At 40.6% G+C, this 16567-nt stretch overlaps 1 protein-coding gene across 1 annotated transcript in view; it reads left to right on the top strand.

Moving 5' to 3' along the window:
* Window positions 1-549: 549 nt before the first annotated feature.
* Window positions 550-16567, top strand: part of unc119.1 (unc-119 homolog 1) — a 69925-nt gene continuing 53907 nt past the window's right edge. Inside the window, exon 1 of the mRNA XM_060843730.1 lies at window positions 550-946. Within this exon, the coding sequence (XP_060699713.1) occupies window positions 760-946 (187 nt within the window). The 5' untranslated portion in view covers window positions 550-759. The remainder of the gene's footprint in view (window positions 947-16567) is intronic.

The raw sequence follows: 16567 nt of genomic DNA, 5'->3' as shown, positions 1-16567 counted from the left end.
ACTCGGCTTATGTGGAGAGACAGTTACCAGTTTCAAATCCATGAACCTTCGTCAGAGAAGAGAAACTTAGACTTGGCCACAGTCACCAAATACTTTTTTTTATCCCTAGGCGTGAATAGAAATTTCCACGTTGCAAGGAGGTGCTGTATGCATGTAGAAGGCTCTAATTACAGCAAAAGGTCTAACTGCAGATGCTGGGAAAGATCAGAAACAAAAACAGAAGATGCTGGAGAAACTCAGCATCTCTGGAGAGAGGCACACAGTTAACTTTCAGGTCCAGAGACCCTTCTTCAGAACTAGTGGGACTAAAGAGGATTCTCTGAAATCAGTGGATCACTCTTTAAAAGACTTGGATTTCTCAAGGCCGGGCAGAAATCGTTTCAGTCGATTGGGAAGAGTCCTTTGCCCTCTATCAGGGTCGGGTTGTTGTTGGGCAACCTACAAGGAGCTCCTTGTGTCGCCTGGAGCTGACCCTCGGGGCGGCTCCTGATTGGCTGACGTTGACCCCGCGCCGACCCTCTCCATAGATACCGAGTCCTACCGACCGGCCGCCATTTTGAAGCCAGTGGCTGTGGCCGGAGGCGGCGGCTTCTGCTGCTGCTGGGCAGCGGGAGGAGGAACTCACCGAGCGGACAAAGCGGAGCCGGCTGACAGAGCACCGAGTCTTGGTCTGGTTCAAGCGGTTTTAAACTTTGTTCGCGTTCTCTCTGTCCGTCCGGCCGGCCGCCCGCCCGCCGTGCTTTAGTGATCCCCGCCGGGATGAGTGACTCGGAGAATAGGACGGACGGCGTCGAGCTGAAGAAGGAGGGCGGCAGCGTGCTCAACAGGATGAAGAGCAGGAAAAACCCGGAGCCCGAGGGCCTGACCCCCATCACCGAAGCCGAGCTGCTGCAGCAAGACTCCATCAACCCTTTCAATGTGTTGTGTCTGCAGAGCGCCACCGAGAGTAAGCAACTGCTTCTCCCTCACGGATACCGGGCTGGGGTGGCATATGGGTCTCCGGTCCCCCGACCTGACTGATTAGGCCTTAAATTTGATGTTCCCTTCAGAATCTGCAGGGGAGGGGAAGTAGGTTAACATGGTCACGAACACCCTTGATGTGTACTTGATTACTGGCTCTAATTAGCTTATTCCTATCCATTGGTATCCTACTTAATCTATTCAGTTCTGATTCCTTCCACAGCGGGATACTTGTGGTGGGGGAAGTTTCCTTCCGCAGCTAAGAATGCCTTTGTTGTAGTGTACTTTTTTTTAGTTTAATCTCGAAATCGGGCAACTTGTTTAACTGGAAGCCCATTCATGCAAGTTTAAGTCAATACTTGGTTTGGTGCGGAAGCTAGGTGAACTCTATAAAAGTTTAATAACTGAGCACAAGATCATTGCAGATTTACTTTGCATTTGAGAGTATGGAAATTAATATTTGCGCAGGTAACTGATATTAGTCCATGTCAACTTTTCAAAGTTAACTTTAGTATGTTGTTTTGACCTAGTTTTGAAGTTTGCAATATAGCACGTGATAAATTTCACTACTTTTGGCAAGTGAATTGTGTTTAATGCAGTAGCTGGGTAGTTTTTACAAATTTAAAAAACTGAAAGAAAGGGGAATGTTGATAGGATTGCACTTTCATGGTCTGCCTTGTTATCACACTCCCTATGAGGCAAGACATTTTCTTCTATTAATTCATGGAGATGAATGTTGCATCCTAGACCAGTACTTATCGCCCATCCCTAGTTGCCCGTGAGAAGGTGAGGGTGGACTGCTGTTGTCTGTTTGCTTTAGGTATACCCATAATACTGTTATGGAGGGAATTCCAGGATTTTGATTATCACCACTGATGAAATGGCCATGTCTTTCCAAGTCAGGATGGTGAGTGACTTGGAGGGGAACCTGCAGCTGGCGGTGTTCCCAGGTATCTGTTGACCACATCCATCTAGATGGCAGTGGTCATGGGTTTGCAAGATGCTGTCTGAGGGGACTTTGCAGATTTCTACAGTGCATCTTGTAGATGGTCCATGCTGCTGCTATTAAGCATCAGTAGTAAGAGAAGTGAATATATACATATGTGGTGCTAATCAAGTGGGCTCCTTTGTCTTGAACGTCAAGTGTCTTGAGTATTGTTGGAGTTGCACATCCAGGCAAATTGAAAGTTTTCCATCACCCTCTTGACTTGTGCCTTGCCAATGGTGTACAGGCTTTAAGGAAGTCAGTGGATGAGTTAACTGCTGCAGGGTTCCTAGCTTCTGACCTGTTCTTACAGCTACAGTATTTATCTGCAACAAAATGAGAAATTTCTGCAAAACTCACCAGCATCTGTGGAGAGAAGGCAGAGTTAACATCTTAGGTCAGTGACTCTCCTTCAGAATTGATTGTAGCTAGGAAAAAGCTGATCTCTATGCTGGAGAAGTGAAGGGGAGTGTGGAGAGGAGAAACAATGAGGTAACCTTCTCCCATGTTCTTACCCCAATCATCATGCAGGCCTGTCAACACATGGGCTGCTACCACAAACAACCCAGTGTCAGCTACTGACAGGCCCCATTAGTAGCTATTCATTTTCCCAGGCTGACCTTTACCTCAGACGTGTCTACCCAACTCTCTGGGTTCCATTTCTACCTATCATTTACTGCATTCCCCTCCCCCCGCCTCTTCTCAAGCATATACATTAAACTTTTCCTTAAATGTTGACTTTGCTTTCTGTCCACAGATACTGCCAGACCTGCTGACATTTTCCAGTCATTTCTGATTCTTTTGATTTCCAGCAACCACATTTCTTTGTTTTGTGACAGTGTTTATAAGGTTATTCCAGTTCAGTTTCTGGTCAATGATAATCTGCAGGATATTTGAAGTGGAGCATTCGATGATGACAATGTGTGATGGTTAGATTCTCTGTTCTCGTTGCCTGAAACTTGTCTGGTGAAAATGTTACTTTCGAGCCCAAGCACATAGACTGCTTGAGCACCTGAGGAATTGTGAATGGTACATTGTGTGATCATCAGCAAAGATTCCCATTTCTGACCTTATGATGAAGCAGCTGGAGATAGTTGGGCCTAAGGCACTTCATTGAACTCATGAAGGCTCTTGTGGTGCAGTGATAATGGCCCCTACCTTTAAGCCAGGAGACCCAAATTCAAGTCCCATCTGCTCCAGAGGTGTGTCATAACATAATCTGAATAGGTTGACGAAGAAACATACCCTGAGGAACTTCTGCAGAAATGTTCTGGAGCTGACATGACTGACCTGAGCAACCATAATCATCATCCTTTGTTCCAGGTATCCCTCCAACAGGTGGAGAGTTTTCATCTTTATTCAAATAGATTCCAGTTTCGGTGGAATGTCTTGATGCCATACTATGTGAAACATGGCCTTGAAGTCAAGTGCAGTCCTCTGTCTTAGACAGGTGTTCATGGTCTCATGGTTTTGTTACAATATTGGAGCAGCACTTTGCCTGTTGTGTCCATGCTCATCCTTTCCAAGAGAAATGTAGCTAGTCTCATTGTGTTCTTTCCCTGTTTGTTTGTCATTTCTTTTTTTTTTTGGGTATTTAATCAGTTTACCTTTGGAAGCCAAGATTGTCTTTGCCTCCAACTGTCAGGCAGTGCATTCCAGATCCTAACATTCTCGTGCTACTGTTGGCTATTTTGCTCTTCACCTTAATCAGTGTCCTCTGATTCTGAACCCTTTCTCCAAATTGTTGCAGTTTCTTTTTATCATTGGTGTCTAGAGACTCATTAATTTGAACACCACCAATAATTCTTCTCTCAATGTCTCTACTCTAAGGAGAGTAGCCCCAAGCTTTGCCAGTTTATCCATGTAATGGAAATCCCTTGTCCCTGGACACTATGTGGTAATGTACGGTAGTCCTCAATGGATCATAAACATTTTTCTTGTTTGAGAGTCAAATGATTCAGCATGGGGCAGGGCAAGGAGTCAGGCTTCTGTGAAGATTGCAATTGAATATGTGCCACACTCTAGCCAACTGACCCCTGCAAACCTTCTCCTTCTGAAACCTTCACATGCTTCATAATGTGTGGTACTCAGAATTGGACACAGTACCCCAGTTGGCAGAACCAGTGTTTGTAACTTCCTTTTGTACTCAGTTTATTTAATTAGATTTTTAATTAGATTACTTACAGTGTGGAAACAGGCCCTTCGGCCCAACAAGTCCACACCGACCCGCCGAAGCGAAACCCACCCATACCCCTACCCTTACACTACGGGCAATTTAGCATGGCCAATTCACCTGACCCGCACATCTTTGGACTGTGGGAGGAAACCGGAGCACCCGGAGGAAACCCACGCAGACACGGGGAGAATGTGCAAACTCCACACAGTCAGTCGCCTGAGGCGGGAATTGAACCCAGGTCCCTGGCGCTGTGAGGCAGCAGTGCTAAGCACTGTGCCACCGTGCCGCCCTATTTATAAAACTCAGGATCCTGTATGCCTTTGTAACCACTTCCTTAATCACTCCGCCCCCCCCCCCCCCCCCCCCCAACTACTTTCCACAATTTACTCCCAGGACACTCAATTCTTGCACCCCTATAATTGTATCCTTTATTGCAATCCCTGTTCTTCTGCCAAAATGCATCAATTTTCTGTATAAAGTTCAATTTGTTATCTGTCTGCCTATTCATCTAGCCTATCTAGGTCCTGTTGAAGCCTTGTCATATCTAACGCAATTTTTCACAGTTTGTGGTATTTTAAAGTTTTGCGACATCTGCAAATTTTAAAATTGTGCTCCACCTACCCAAGTCGAGGTCATTAATTTGTACCAAGGAAAGTTGCGGTCCCAGAGCCAATCCCTGGGAAACCTCAGAATATGACTTCAAGTCTAATTTCCTATTTCCTATCATTGCTGTTGGTAGTATCACAGCCACCACAGAAGCAACCATTACAACAACATTGCATTTTTGTCAAATTGTAGATTGTTCAACCTCCTTATCTCGTATATCACCAGCTCCCTCTAAACAGTGTAACATCACCAACGATGACAATCTCTCGGTTATGTTTATTGATCATTCTGTTTCCTGTAATTTTAAATAAGGGTGTGACATTTGCAATTCTCCAGTCCTCTGACACCATTCTTGTATCGGCACCATATACTTAATGTGGCAAATGTGACAAAAAACCTCCATTCTTTATATGTAATCCTGATGTAAGCAATTTGTACAAAAGCTGACACAGCATATGCAAAATGATGATGGATCGTCATGTTGCATAAACAGTTGAATTTAGTGCTGTTCCCCTTTGGCGTATGCATCTTGAAAGTCATTAAAATTCATGATGACTTAACTGGTGTAAGTTTTCTTACCCTTTTATAAAATCTGCACACCTTTATAATAAAATTTGCTCAATAGTTCAATGTCTAAAGTTAGATTAGATTAGATTACTTACAGTGTGAAACAGGCCCTTCGGCCCAACAAGTCCACACCGACCCGCCGAAGCGCAACCCACCCATACCCCTACCCCTACATTTACCCCTTACCTAACACTACGGGCAATTTAGCATGGCCAATTCACCTGACCCGCACATCTTTGGACTGTGGGAGGAAACCGGAGCACCCGGAGGAAACCCACGCAGACACGGGGAGAACGTGCAAACTCCACACAGTCAGTCACCTGAGTCGGGAATTGAACCCGGGTCTCAGGCGCTGTGAGGCAGCAGTGCTAACCACTGTGCCACCGTGCCGCCAACAAATAGATATTGTTATTGAAATCAGCTTCAATCAGTTAACTAACTACAAGCCAGCAGTTGAATCTTGGGGGCCTCCCCAACCTGAATGTCATTCTGTATCACACCAGAATATATATTTAACCACTGATTCAGTGTATAAGGTTGCACTATGCGTTAAATACCTCAGGATTGACTCAGTAGGTAAACAGTGGCAGGAGTATAGAAATGCACTTAAAGGTAGAGGTTATAGAGGAAATGTCCCATTTGTGTGCTCAAACTTTTTTTTAGAAAAGGCAAAAATTATTGCTTGCCTTCAACTGTCATGGTCAATTTGTTTTAAAAATAAGTGGAAAGGGCACAATGATCATTGCTTCTTTACAACTATGAAAAATCAATGAAATTCAAGTCAGTGGTTAACCTTTAAAATTCAGTTTTGTGTTAGTCATTGTGAATGTTTCCTCATGTAAAAATTTAGTGAGTGCAGAGCTTAGCAATTTTTAAGAATGTATTTATCTCTTGTATTGCTATTTATGTTTGTGTATTTGAAAGGAGCTAATGATCCTTTTGCCATTTTCTAGTTGTTTTTGAGACAAACACAGACAAAGCAGATGAAAATATTTGGAATTAATGGCACAAAAACAGAAATTGCTGGAAATACTAAACAGGTCTGGCAGAAGAAACCAGAATTAACATTTCATATTTGGTGACTTTTCATCAGAATGGAATTAATGGTTATCTTATGAGGCTACATTGGGCATGCTGGACTTTCTTCCTCTAATGTTTACAGGAATGGAGGTAACTTAATTGAGTTGTGTAAGAACCTGATTTATCTTTACAAGGTGGACTTGGATAGGATGTTTTTTTCCTGAGGCTGAGTCCAGAAATAAGTGACACTTTTAAAACTTAGGGTTGCCCTTGTAGGACAGAGATAAGGTGAAGTTTTTTTTCTGAGGATTGTGCAACTTTGGAACAAGCTACTTCAGATAGTGTTGGAAGTGGAACCACGATTTATAAAGCAGAAGTAAATAGATTCCTATTAGGGAAGGGAAATTGAATATTATCAGTGATAGATGCAAATCTGGAATTTAAAACACAAACAGATCAACCAAGATCTTATTGGATTGTGGGACAGGCTTGAGGACTGAATGGCATGCTTCTCCTGTATTGTATGTTCACAAGATGATTAATGTTGCTTTGTAAAAATATATTTGTGCACACAAATGCGACATCTTCTCAACCAATTTTAAGATTGAGAATGAAAGTTATCACGTGGAGTTCTCTGTTCAAAACACTGTCTAGCCATTGAGTCAGCACCAAGTTACTTAATACATAGTGCAGTTATATGGGCGGCATGGTGGCACAGTAGTTAGCACTGCTGCCTCACAGCGCCAGAGATCCGCGTTCGATTCCCACCTCAGGCAACTGACTGTATGGAGTTTGCACATTCTCCCCGTGTCTGCGTGGGTTTCCTCCGGGTGCTCTGGTTTCCTCCCACAGTCCAAAAATGTGCAGGTTAGGTGAATTAGTCTTGCTAAATTGCCCGTAGTGTTAGGCGAAGGGGTAAATGTAGGGGAATGGGTCTGGGTGGGTTGCACTTCGGCAGGTCGGCATGGACTTGTTGGGCCGACGGGCCTGTTTCCACACTGTAGGTAATCTAATCTAATCACTAGCTCAGTGGTTAAATGCATTTCCTGGTGTGATAGTGTGACATTTAAGTTAGGAAGGTTCCATGTTTCAATGGTTGGGCTACATTCAATTCGTTGATTGTAGTTGGAATAATAGTCTCTCTGGGTTGGTGAGGAAGGGGAAGGAACAACTATTGCTAATGACATTTCTTTATGCCAGTAAGTACATACTTAAAGCCAATCTTATCCATGATGCTTCCTATGAGGTAGTAAGCTGCTGTCTGTGTCTTTCTCGATCATGTGAAGAAAGTATCTCAGATGATGTAATGGAGCATTGTAATAATCTTCAAAAGGGTCACTGGAGTTGAAACGTTAACTCTGTTTTCTGTCCACAGATGTTACCAGACTTGCTGAGTTTCTCCACAATTTTTATTTTGTTTCAGATCTCCAGTAAATGCAATTCTTTTGCTTTACTTTGTGGAAATGCTGAGAGTCAGAGAAGTGGAAATTTTTGCCTCATAATTTAATCCTGACATGAGACATGAATGTGGTTAACTTTGCAAATCTACATTTTATGGAGAGTATTACATTTAATATATTAAAATAAAACTTTTCAGTCATTTGTGTCTGTTACAGGGGAAAAAAAATTGTGAGTACATAAGGCATCTGCTGGATTTCTTCTTATTTCAAGATTTTACAAAACTTTTATTTCTGACCGGACCTGATTTCTTTTGGCAGTTTCCAGCAAGTGTAACTTGACATTTGATGGCTAATTGAAAGAGCACCTACTGTGTGTCACTGAGAATTTATGGATTGTAATTTGCAATCCAGTGTAGATAGTGCTTTGGTATTGATTTATGAACATTTTTTAAATGCCACAGGGAACTGGAACTCTGCATGAAGTGGAAGCTGTTAAATGTTTTGTAGCTTGTGTAAGTTACAATTGCAGATACTGTAATCAGGCTGAATTCACCATGAGTCTATTGGCTTTAAGACGAGTAAATTTCACAATGTGTGGGAATGTGATTGGTTTCAGGATTAGTGAATTCATTTTTATGCAGATCATGTACTGCCAATGTAGAAATTTCTGTTTGCAGATAGTTATCTGCTGGAACTATTTGCAGGGTGATTAGGAATAATTTATAAATAACTGTAGTTAGTATAATTTAGTACAAAAAAATTGAGAAATGGTGAACCTTTGTTCTATCCATATCTGCACACACCATGTTAAAATTGAACTAAATATTGGATGTGTTAGACTTGAGCAAAGCCACTGGAAAAGACATGTGACATCTTCTGACTAAACATTGAATGGCAGAAAAAGTTTCTTTTACTGAATTGATTGAACATTACTTTGATTGTATCTATTTAGGGTATGCAATAGTATAGAACCTCCGTGCAATGAAACATTCAATGGGCAAGGATTAAAAGCAGGCTTTTAAGAAAATCTATGATAGGGCTGTTAATGTATTTCTGTAAATTCATGATTATAAGTGTGTTGAAAGAGAATTTGCTCACAAGCAGAAACTTTTGTAAGCTTAAGAAATAGAGATTATAGATTGGCATGATTGTCTGTTATCTCACTAATGCCATTAGAACTTAACATTGAAACTGGTTCTTCAACTGTAAGCATGCTGTTTGCAGTTAGCAAATAACATTTCAGTTTTATCATGGATATTTCTACTCTTTTTATGGTTCATGAATCTTTGGAATGGGGGAATTTTCAATGTCAAAGCAAATTTCAGTGATATCATTCCAAGTCAACTTTTGGAAACTTTACTTTGGAAGCAATTCATATGTGGCTTACTTTTGATTTAGCTCATACCCTGAAAAACAGTTCGATTATTCCATAGTTAGTTGGCCTGTGTGGATTTGTTGGGCCAAATGGCCTTTTTCCATTCAGTAGGGATTCTATGGTTCTAATCTAGTAACCACTAGGTTTATATTTGTGAGTTGTATGTTCCAGGTGCAATTTACTTGCTTACTTCTGGTTAATGTCACCAAGTGCCATTTAGGATTATAAATAATTTTGGAAACCTATAAGGAATGGCCACATTGGTTTTAAACAATGCAATTGATGAAGAATACACACTTTTGAATTGTAATTTTACGTTGAATTCTATTTGACTATGCAACTTTGGATAACTTGAAGTAATAGCTTTCTGTTGTATTAAGATTTAAATTATTATGCTGTATTTGCTACATAGATTTGTAGCAAATGCGTTAAATTTCTCACTGCTGTTCAAGACTATATCTTGTATGGTGTTATTAAAATCAGGAAAAGTAAGCTGGAAAATATCCTTCAGTTATGCAATAAAAACCTTGAACCTGTTTTTGTAATTGTTAACAAGCAAATTAAATTTGCCATTCTGAATTCACCAATGTGATTGGATGACATCTATAATAGCCAGTATTCTGACCAGAAAGCACAGCCTGGGACGTAAACTTCAGTGTTCAACTCAAGTTTAAGGCTGTAATGCTACATGGGAATTTAGCATTCATAACTTAAAATCAAGGTTTGATTTGAGTTCAGCAAATTGTACAGTCACATCATAAAAAAGTATAATAAATTAATCTCTACATATCATCTAATAAGGTCTGATGAAATGCCTAAGATCTATTGGAACAAGGGAATAGATGATAGATATTTTAATTAAAGATTAATTGGGTGAATATCAGCTCTCTAAACATGGAGAGCTAGCAATCAGTGGGATATGAGTTTTATGGAGTGTGGTTAACTGAAATAAAGCCCTCATTGAAAAGTATAGATTTGCACTGTATTCAAAAAGCATTTATCATTTAGGGTATAACACCAGGTAGCTCTGAGTGATGTCTGCTTTTATAGAGGAATTCATTAGACTGGTCTGACTTCTGATGAATTATGTAATAATGTGCTAATTTTGTAAGGTTCCATTAGCCTTGTAATCTTTTACTTTCTGCCATCTTTTTGTTTTCCATCTGCATTCTCCTTGTAAGCTTTTTGAGTAAGCTGTCACTAAGTCAAACTGACACCCCATTCAGTCATCACAGAGGAATGCCTTTATAGTCAAAATCTAATCTACAGTTTTAATTGGCCTTAAAGTGTTTTGTGTGTAATGAAGAATTAATATAATGTTTGTCTCTTATCTATGCAGATTCCTGGAAAAATATTAATTGCTTCACATAATTGTCAAATAGTTTTATACTGCCCTTCATTTCCAATAGGCCAATATCTTAAAATTGTTCACTTTGCCCTCTGTTTTTGATAGCTTACTACAAACTATGTATTATAATATCCAATTGTTCACTTCACAATATGCAACATTGCAGGACACGTGCTAGTGTCCCATTGAGTTTACATTGCCACAAACGAAGGGCGAAAATTGTAACAGAATTTATTGATGGCCTTTTTGTTTGAAGTAGCTTGTATTTTTAAAGCCTTTTTTCTCCTTCACTGTGAATGATCCTAGATATGAATGTAAAGCTTTTTACACTTCCATTACCCAATGACAGCCAGCGTGAAGTTGAATTGAATTATCGCCTTTTTGCAGAGTTTAATACCACTTGAATAAAAGTGTTTGCCAGTTAGTGTCAGATTGGTGAAGAGTTTATATAGTGAGCTGTGACTTTCTTGAAGAGAAAGTGAGGACTGCAGTTCAGAGTCGAGAATGTGGTGCTGGAAAAGCACATCAGGTCAGGCAGCATCTGAGGAGCAGAAGATTCGACATTTTGGACATAAGCCCTTCATCAGGAATTTCTTGAACCTATTTCACTGTAGATTGTGATGAACAGTTCATTTGGGTGGGTTTGAACCTGAATCTTGGAAGAAACTGTTTTTAGTACACTATCTTTCTTCCTTCATATCTTTATTTAATAGAAATAGTGGATGAATGCTAAGATTGATATGATATTCCTCTATTCTCTATTTTAATAGAGGAGCTTATTTTTTATGTGTCAGTTGAAAGTACTTTTCAATTATTGTGTGCAGCGTTTTACAGTTTCCTCTTTTAAATAATATTCTTTTGTTCTCCTTTCTAAAATGAATAACTTCACATATCAATTATTAGGATTGGAATAAATTAAGGAAGTAATATCAAAACATTTGGAAACTCATCCAATTAAGCAGTTGAGGTTGTATTGCACATTATTTGCATTACAGCATAGCTTCATCTCTGACTAATGTGTGATTGTGTAAACATAGTTAAAAGCAGGGCCTTGGACAATGTGGTGGAACAGAGAGAGACCTAGAAGGTTTAGCATGCTTGCCCTCATTGCTCAGACCTTTGAGTACAAGAGTTGGAACATTAATTTGAGGTTGTACAGGATGTTGGTGAGGCCTTTTCTGGAATATTGTGTCCTGTTCTGGTCTCCCTGTTAAGGGAAGGATATTCTTAAGTTGGAGAGGGTTTAGAAAAGATTTACCAGGATGTTGCTGGGAATAGAGGATTTGAGATGTAAGGGGAGACTGGAGTGTAGGAAGTTGAAGCACGGACGACATATTTTTAAGGTAAGAGGAGAAAGATTTTAAAAAAGACATGAGGGGCAATTCTTTTACATAGCAATTGGTTCATGTGTGGAATGAACTTCGAGAAGAAATGGTGAATGTGGATACAATTACAACATTTAAACGGCATTTAGGTAAGTACATGAACAGCGAAGATTTGGAGAGTTATGGACCAACCGCAGGCAGGTGGGATATGTTTAGTTTGGGATTATGGTCAGCACAGACTAGTTGAACCAAAGCATCTATTTCCATGTTGTATTTCTCTATGATTCAAAGCAAATAGAGGAGAACTCGGAGATGTGTTGCATATTGACTGTCAGAAGGCATTGAACAAGGTACCTCACAAATGGTTAAGTCATGTGATGAGAGGACATGATGTTGGTGGAGATATACTGGCTTGGATAGAGAATTGGCTAATGGCAGGAAACAACCAATGGGGTTGGGATAAAGAATTCTTTGTCAAGTTGGCATCATGTGACCCATTGCATTCCACAGGAATCAGTGTTGGAACCGCAGCTGTTTACAGTGTATATTAATGACTTGGAGGAAGAAAATAACCTGTAAAAAATTTGCAGATGATAGGTGAAAAGGCAGGTTGTGAGAGGATATGAACAAATATTTAAATAAGTGGGCATAAAGTTGGCAGATGGAGTATAATGTGGAAAAATGTGAGTTTATTCATTTTAGAAGGCAGGACAAAAGAGGCCACTGTTGGAATATTGTGTGCAATTCTAGTCTCCCTCCTATCTCGAAAGGGTTCAGAAAAGATTTTCAATGACATTGCCAGGGCTGGAGGATTTGAGTTATAGGGAAAGACTGACTGGTTGGGGCTGCTTTCCCTAGAGTGTTGGAGGCTGAGGGCTGGCCTTATAGAGGTTTATAAAATCATGAGGGGCATGGATAGGATAAATAGACAAAATCTCTTCCCTGTGGTGGGAGAGTCCAGAACTAGAGGGCATAGGTTTAGGGTGAGAGGGGAAAGATATGAAAGGGACCTAAGGGGCAACATTTTCACGGAGGGTGGTGCATGTATGGAATGAGCTGCAAGAGGAAATGGTGGAGACCGGCACAATTGCAACATTTTAAAAGGCATCTGGATGGGTAGATGAATAGGAAGGGTTTTGAAGGGAGATGGAGCAAGTACTGGCAAATGGTAGTATATCAGATTAGGATATCTGGTTGGCGTAGATGAGTTGGACTCCAAAGGGTCTGTTTGTGTGCTGTACATCTCTGTGACTCTATGACTGTGTAACAGTGTTATTTAAAAGAGGAAACTGTAAAACCTGCACAGAAAAGAGCTTTGGGCTACTTGCGCACAAAACGCAGAAAGCTGTCACACATAATCAGGAAGGCTACAGAAATATTGAGGGCTCTTGTGAAACAGTGATGATGTCCACACTGCTGAGCTAGGCTTCAAGTCCCACCTACTCCATAGGTGAGTCATAACATCTGAAGAGGTTGGTTAACAAAATATCAACATAGCATTGGCCCTTATTTCAGAAGGGTTGGAGGATAAGAATAGGAAAGACCTACTATAACTGTACCAGGTTCTGGTGAGACTACATCTGGAGGACTATGAGCAATTTTGGTCCCCTCATTTGAGGAAACATCATTTCTTTTGGAGGCAGTTCAGAGAAGGTTTACTGCTATGATCACTTGATTAGAGTGACTGTGTTATGAACAAAAGTTAGACAGGTTTGGACTTCACTCATTGGAGTTTAGAAGAATGAGAGGTGGTTGAAACATATAACATTCTTAAGTTGTTTGATCAGGTAGGTGCTGAGAGATGTTTCCCTGGGAGAGTCTAAGACCGGAGGACATAGTCTCAGAATAAAGGGGTGCCAATTTAAGAGATGGGGAGGAATTTTGTCTCTTGAGGGTTGAGTGTCTTTGGAGCTTCTTGCTGCAGAGAGCTGTTGGGGCAGAGTCCTTGTGTGTATTTAAGGCTGACATGCATCCTTGAGCAGGAAAGTGCAAGTGAGGCATGTTGAATCAGCACAATCAAATGATGGACCGGACTTAATGGACCGAATAGCCTATTTCTGCTCTCATATCTTATGGTCTTCTGTTGGAACTAGCTGATATGCTAGTGCAGAAGGAATTTATTGAATTTTGTGTACAATATTGTGATTTTTTTTCATTACTTCATGGAATGCTGACTCAGCCAGCATTTATTGCCCATCCTGAATTGTGCATAGGGCAGTTATGACTCACTTGCATTGTTATGGGTCTGGAGTTGCATGTAGGCAAGAAAGGATAGTAGTTTCCTTCCCTAAAGGACATTAGTAAACCAAATGGGATTTTCTTGATCATTGATAATGGCTTCAAATTTTTATTTAATTCAGTATCCACTATCTGCCATGGTGGGATTTGAATGTAGGTCTCCAGAACACTACCCGAGTCTTTGGATTAATAGCCTCGTGATAAAATCACTCAGCCATAACCCCCTCACTTTTGAAATTAATCTTTGTTTTCCTAAAAAATTTCACTAGAGTTCAGTTAAATAAGATACAATCACAATGGCTTACCTGTGTTTGTTTAAATCGAGTTCTTTAAATAATAAGCTCCAGATATTGTGAGCGAGTTTTAAGATGATTTGTAGTTCAGGTTGGGGTTCTGGATGTAGGTTTGCTCACTGAGCTGGAAGGTTCATTTCCAGATGTTTCATCACCATACTAGGTAACATCTTCAGTGGGCCTCTGGGCAAAGCACTGCTGATAATTCCTGCTTTCTATTATATGTTTGGGGTTCTTTGGGTTGGTGATGTCATTTCTGGTTCTCTTTATCGGGCGTGGTAGATGGGGCCTAACACAATATGTTTGTTGATAGCGTTCCGGTTGGAATGCCATGCTTGTATGCATTCTCGTGCGTGTCTCTGTTTGGCTCATCCTAGGGTGGATGTGTTGTGACAGTCAGTGTCCTTCCTTATCTGTATGAAAGGATACTAGTGAGAATGGGTCATGTCTTTTTGTGGCTAGTTGGTGTTCATCTATCCTGGTGGCTAGTTTTCTGCCTGTTTGTCCAATGCAGTGTTTGTTACAGTTCTTGCACGGTATTTTGTAAATGACATTAGTTTTGCTTGTTGTCTGTACAGGGTCTTTCAAGTTCATTAGCTGCAGTTTTAGTGTGTTGGTGGGTTTGTGGGGTACCATGATGCCAAGGGGTCTGAGTATACTGGCAGTCATTTCCGAGGTGTCTTTGATGTAGGGGAGAGTGGCTCGGGTTTCTGGATGTGTTTTGTCTGCTTGTTTGTGTTTGTTGCTGAGAAATTGGGTACCCATTCTTTTTGAATACACTGTCTAGGTGATTTTCCTCTATTCTGCGTAGTTACTCTGTGCTGTAGTATGTGTTGGCTCGTTGAAATAATGTTCTGATGCAGCTTCATTTGTGGATGTTGGGATGATTGCTTCTGTAGTTCAATATTTGGTCCTTATGTGTTGTTTTCCTGTAGACGCTGGTTTGAAGTTGCCAATTGCCTGTTTGCTCCACTGTGACGTCTAGGAATGGCAGGAATGACATCCAGTACAGATATTGTACCTGATCTGCATCTTAGAGGTGTGACACATACAATTGAAATGACTGAAGTGGTGAAGATCTTTCTGGTTAAGCAAAATACTGCAGCTGCTGGAAATCTGAAGCAAACAGAGGAAATGCTATAGAAACTCTGATTTGGCAGCATTTCTGGAGAGAGAAACAGTCTGATATGAAGTCTTTCCTATCCCTGGTTTATGAGACCTGGGATCAAGTCCCACCTGCTCCAGACGTGTGCAATAACATCTCATGACATTAGTAAATATGCACCTTTGGTTCACTTCATCAAAATAATTTGCATTAAATTGTAAAATGTTGAGGCCTTATTGGAAATCAGTCACTACATCCTGTCACCCAAAAAAGATATGTTTGTGCTTACATAATTGGCATTACTACTAGCTAGCCACTTCAATGTGTTTGTGTTGGTGCCATGAACTTTTTACTTTCCTCAACCTTTGATATGACATATTTCAAATGACTTTGGAAATCCAAGCATAGTGCATCAATAGTTCTCCTTTATCTGGAACGTAGTTTGCTTATTCAAAGACTTACAGCAATTGCATGAAACATGATTTCCGTTTCACAAAACCATGTTGGCTATGACTGATTACCTTGAATTTTTCTAATTGCCCTGCTATAACATTTTTAAATGATAGCTTCTACCATTTCCCCTGTGACAATTGTTAAGCTATCTGGCCTATTGTTTGTGGCTTTCTGCCCCCTATTTGAATGAATGAGTTGCCTTTGCTAAGTTCTAATTTAATGAAACTTTCTTGTATCTAGGGAATTTTGGAAAATTAAAACTATCTCACCAGCCACTTGTTTCAGACCAAGAATGAAGCCTGTTCCTGGCCTGAGGAGTTGTCAGCTTGCAGCTCCAACAATTTTCTCAGTGCCATTTCATTGGGAGGATCCATCAGAAGACTCATGCAGCTAGGCAATATGGGTAGAACTCAGGCATAGGAAAGGTGAAATCACAGTGTTGGGAGTAATATCACAATGCTACATGCCTCCCAGCAGCCAGTGGGAGATAGTCTCTTCACTGTGTGACAAATTTTGGAAAGATGTAAAAACAGTAGGATTGTTGTGGGTGATTTTAACTTCTCTTATATTGATTGGCATTCACTTCATGCATGGGCTTGGATGGAGCAGAATTTGTAAGGATCATTCAGTAGGGATACTTGACACAGTATGTAAACAGTCCAACCAGGGCAGAGGTTATACTGCACTTGGTTTTGGGAAATGAGCCTGGCCAGGTG

Source organism: Hemiscyllium ocellatum, chromosome 24, assembly GCF_020745735.1.
Source record: "Hemiscyllium ocellatum isolate sHemOce1 chromosome 24, sHemOce1.pat.X.cur, whole genome shotgun sequence".
NCBI lineage: Eukaryota > Metazoa > Chordata > Chondrichthyes > Orectolobiformes > Hemiscylliidae > Hemiscyllium > Hemiscyllium ocellatum.
Note: the sequence above shows the minus strand (reverse complement) of the source record. Positions and strands in the feature narration are given on the sequence as shown.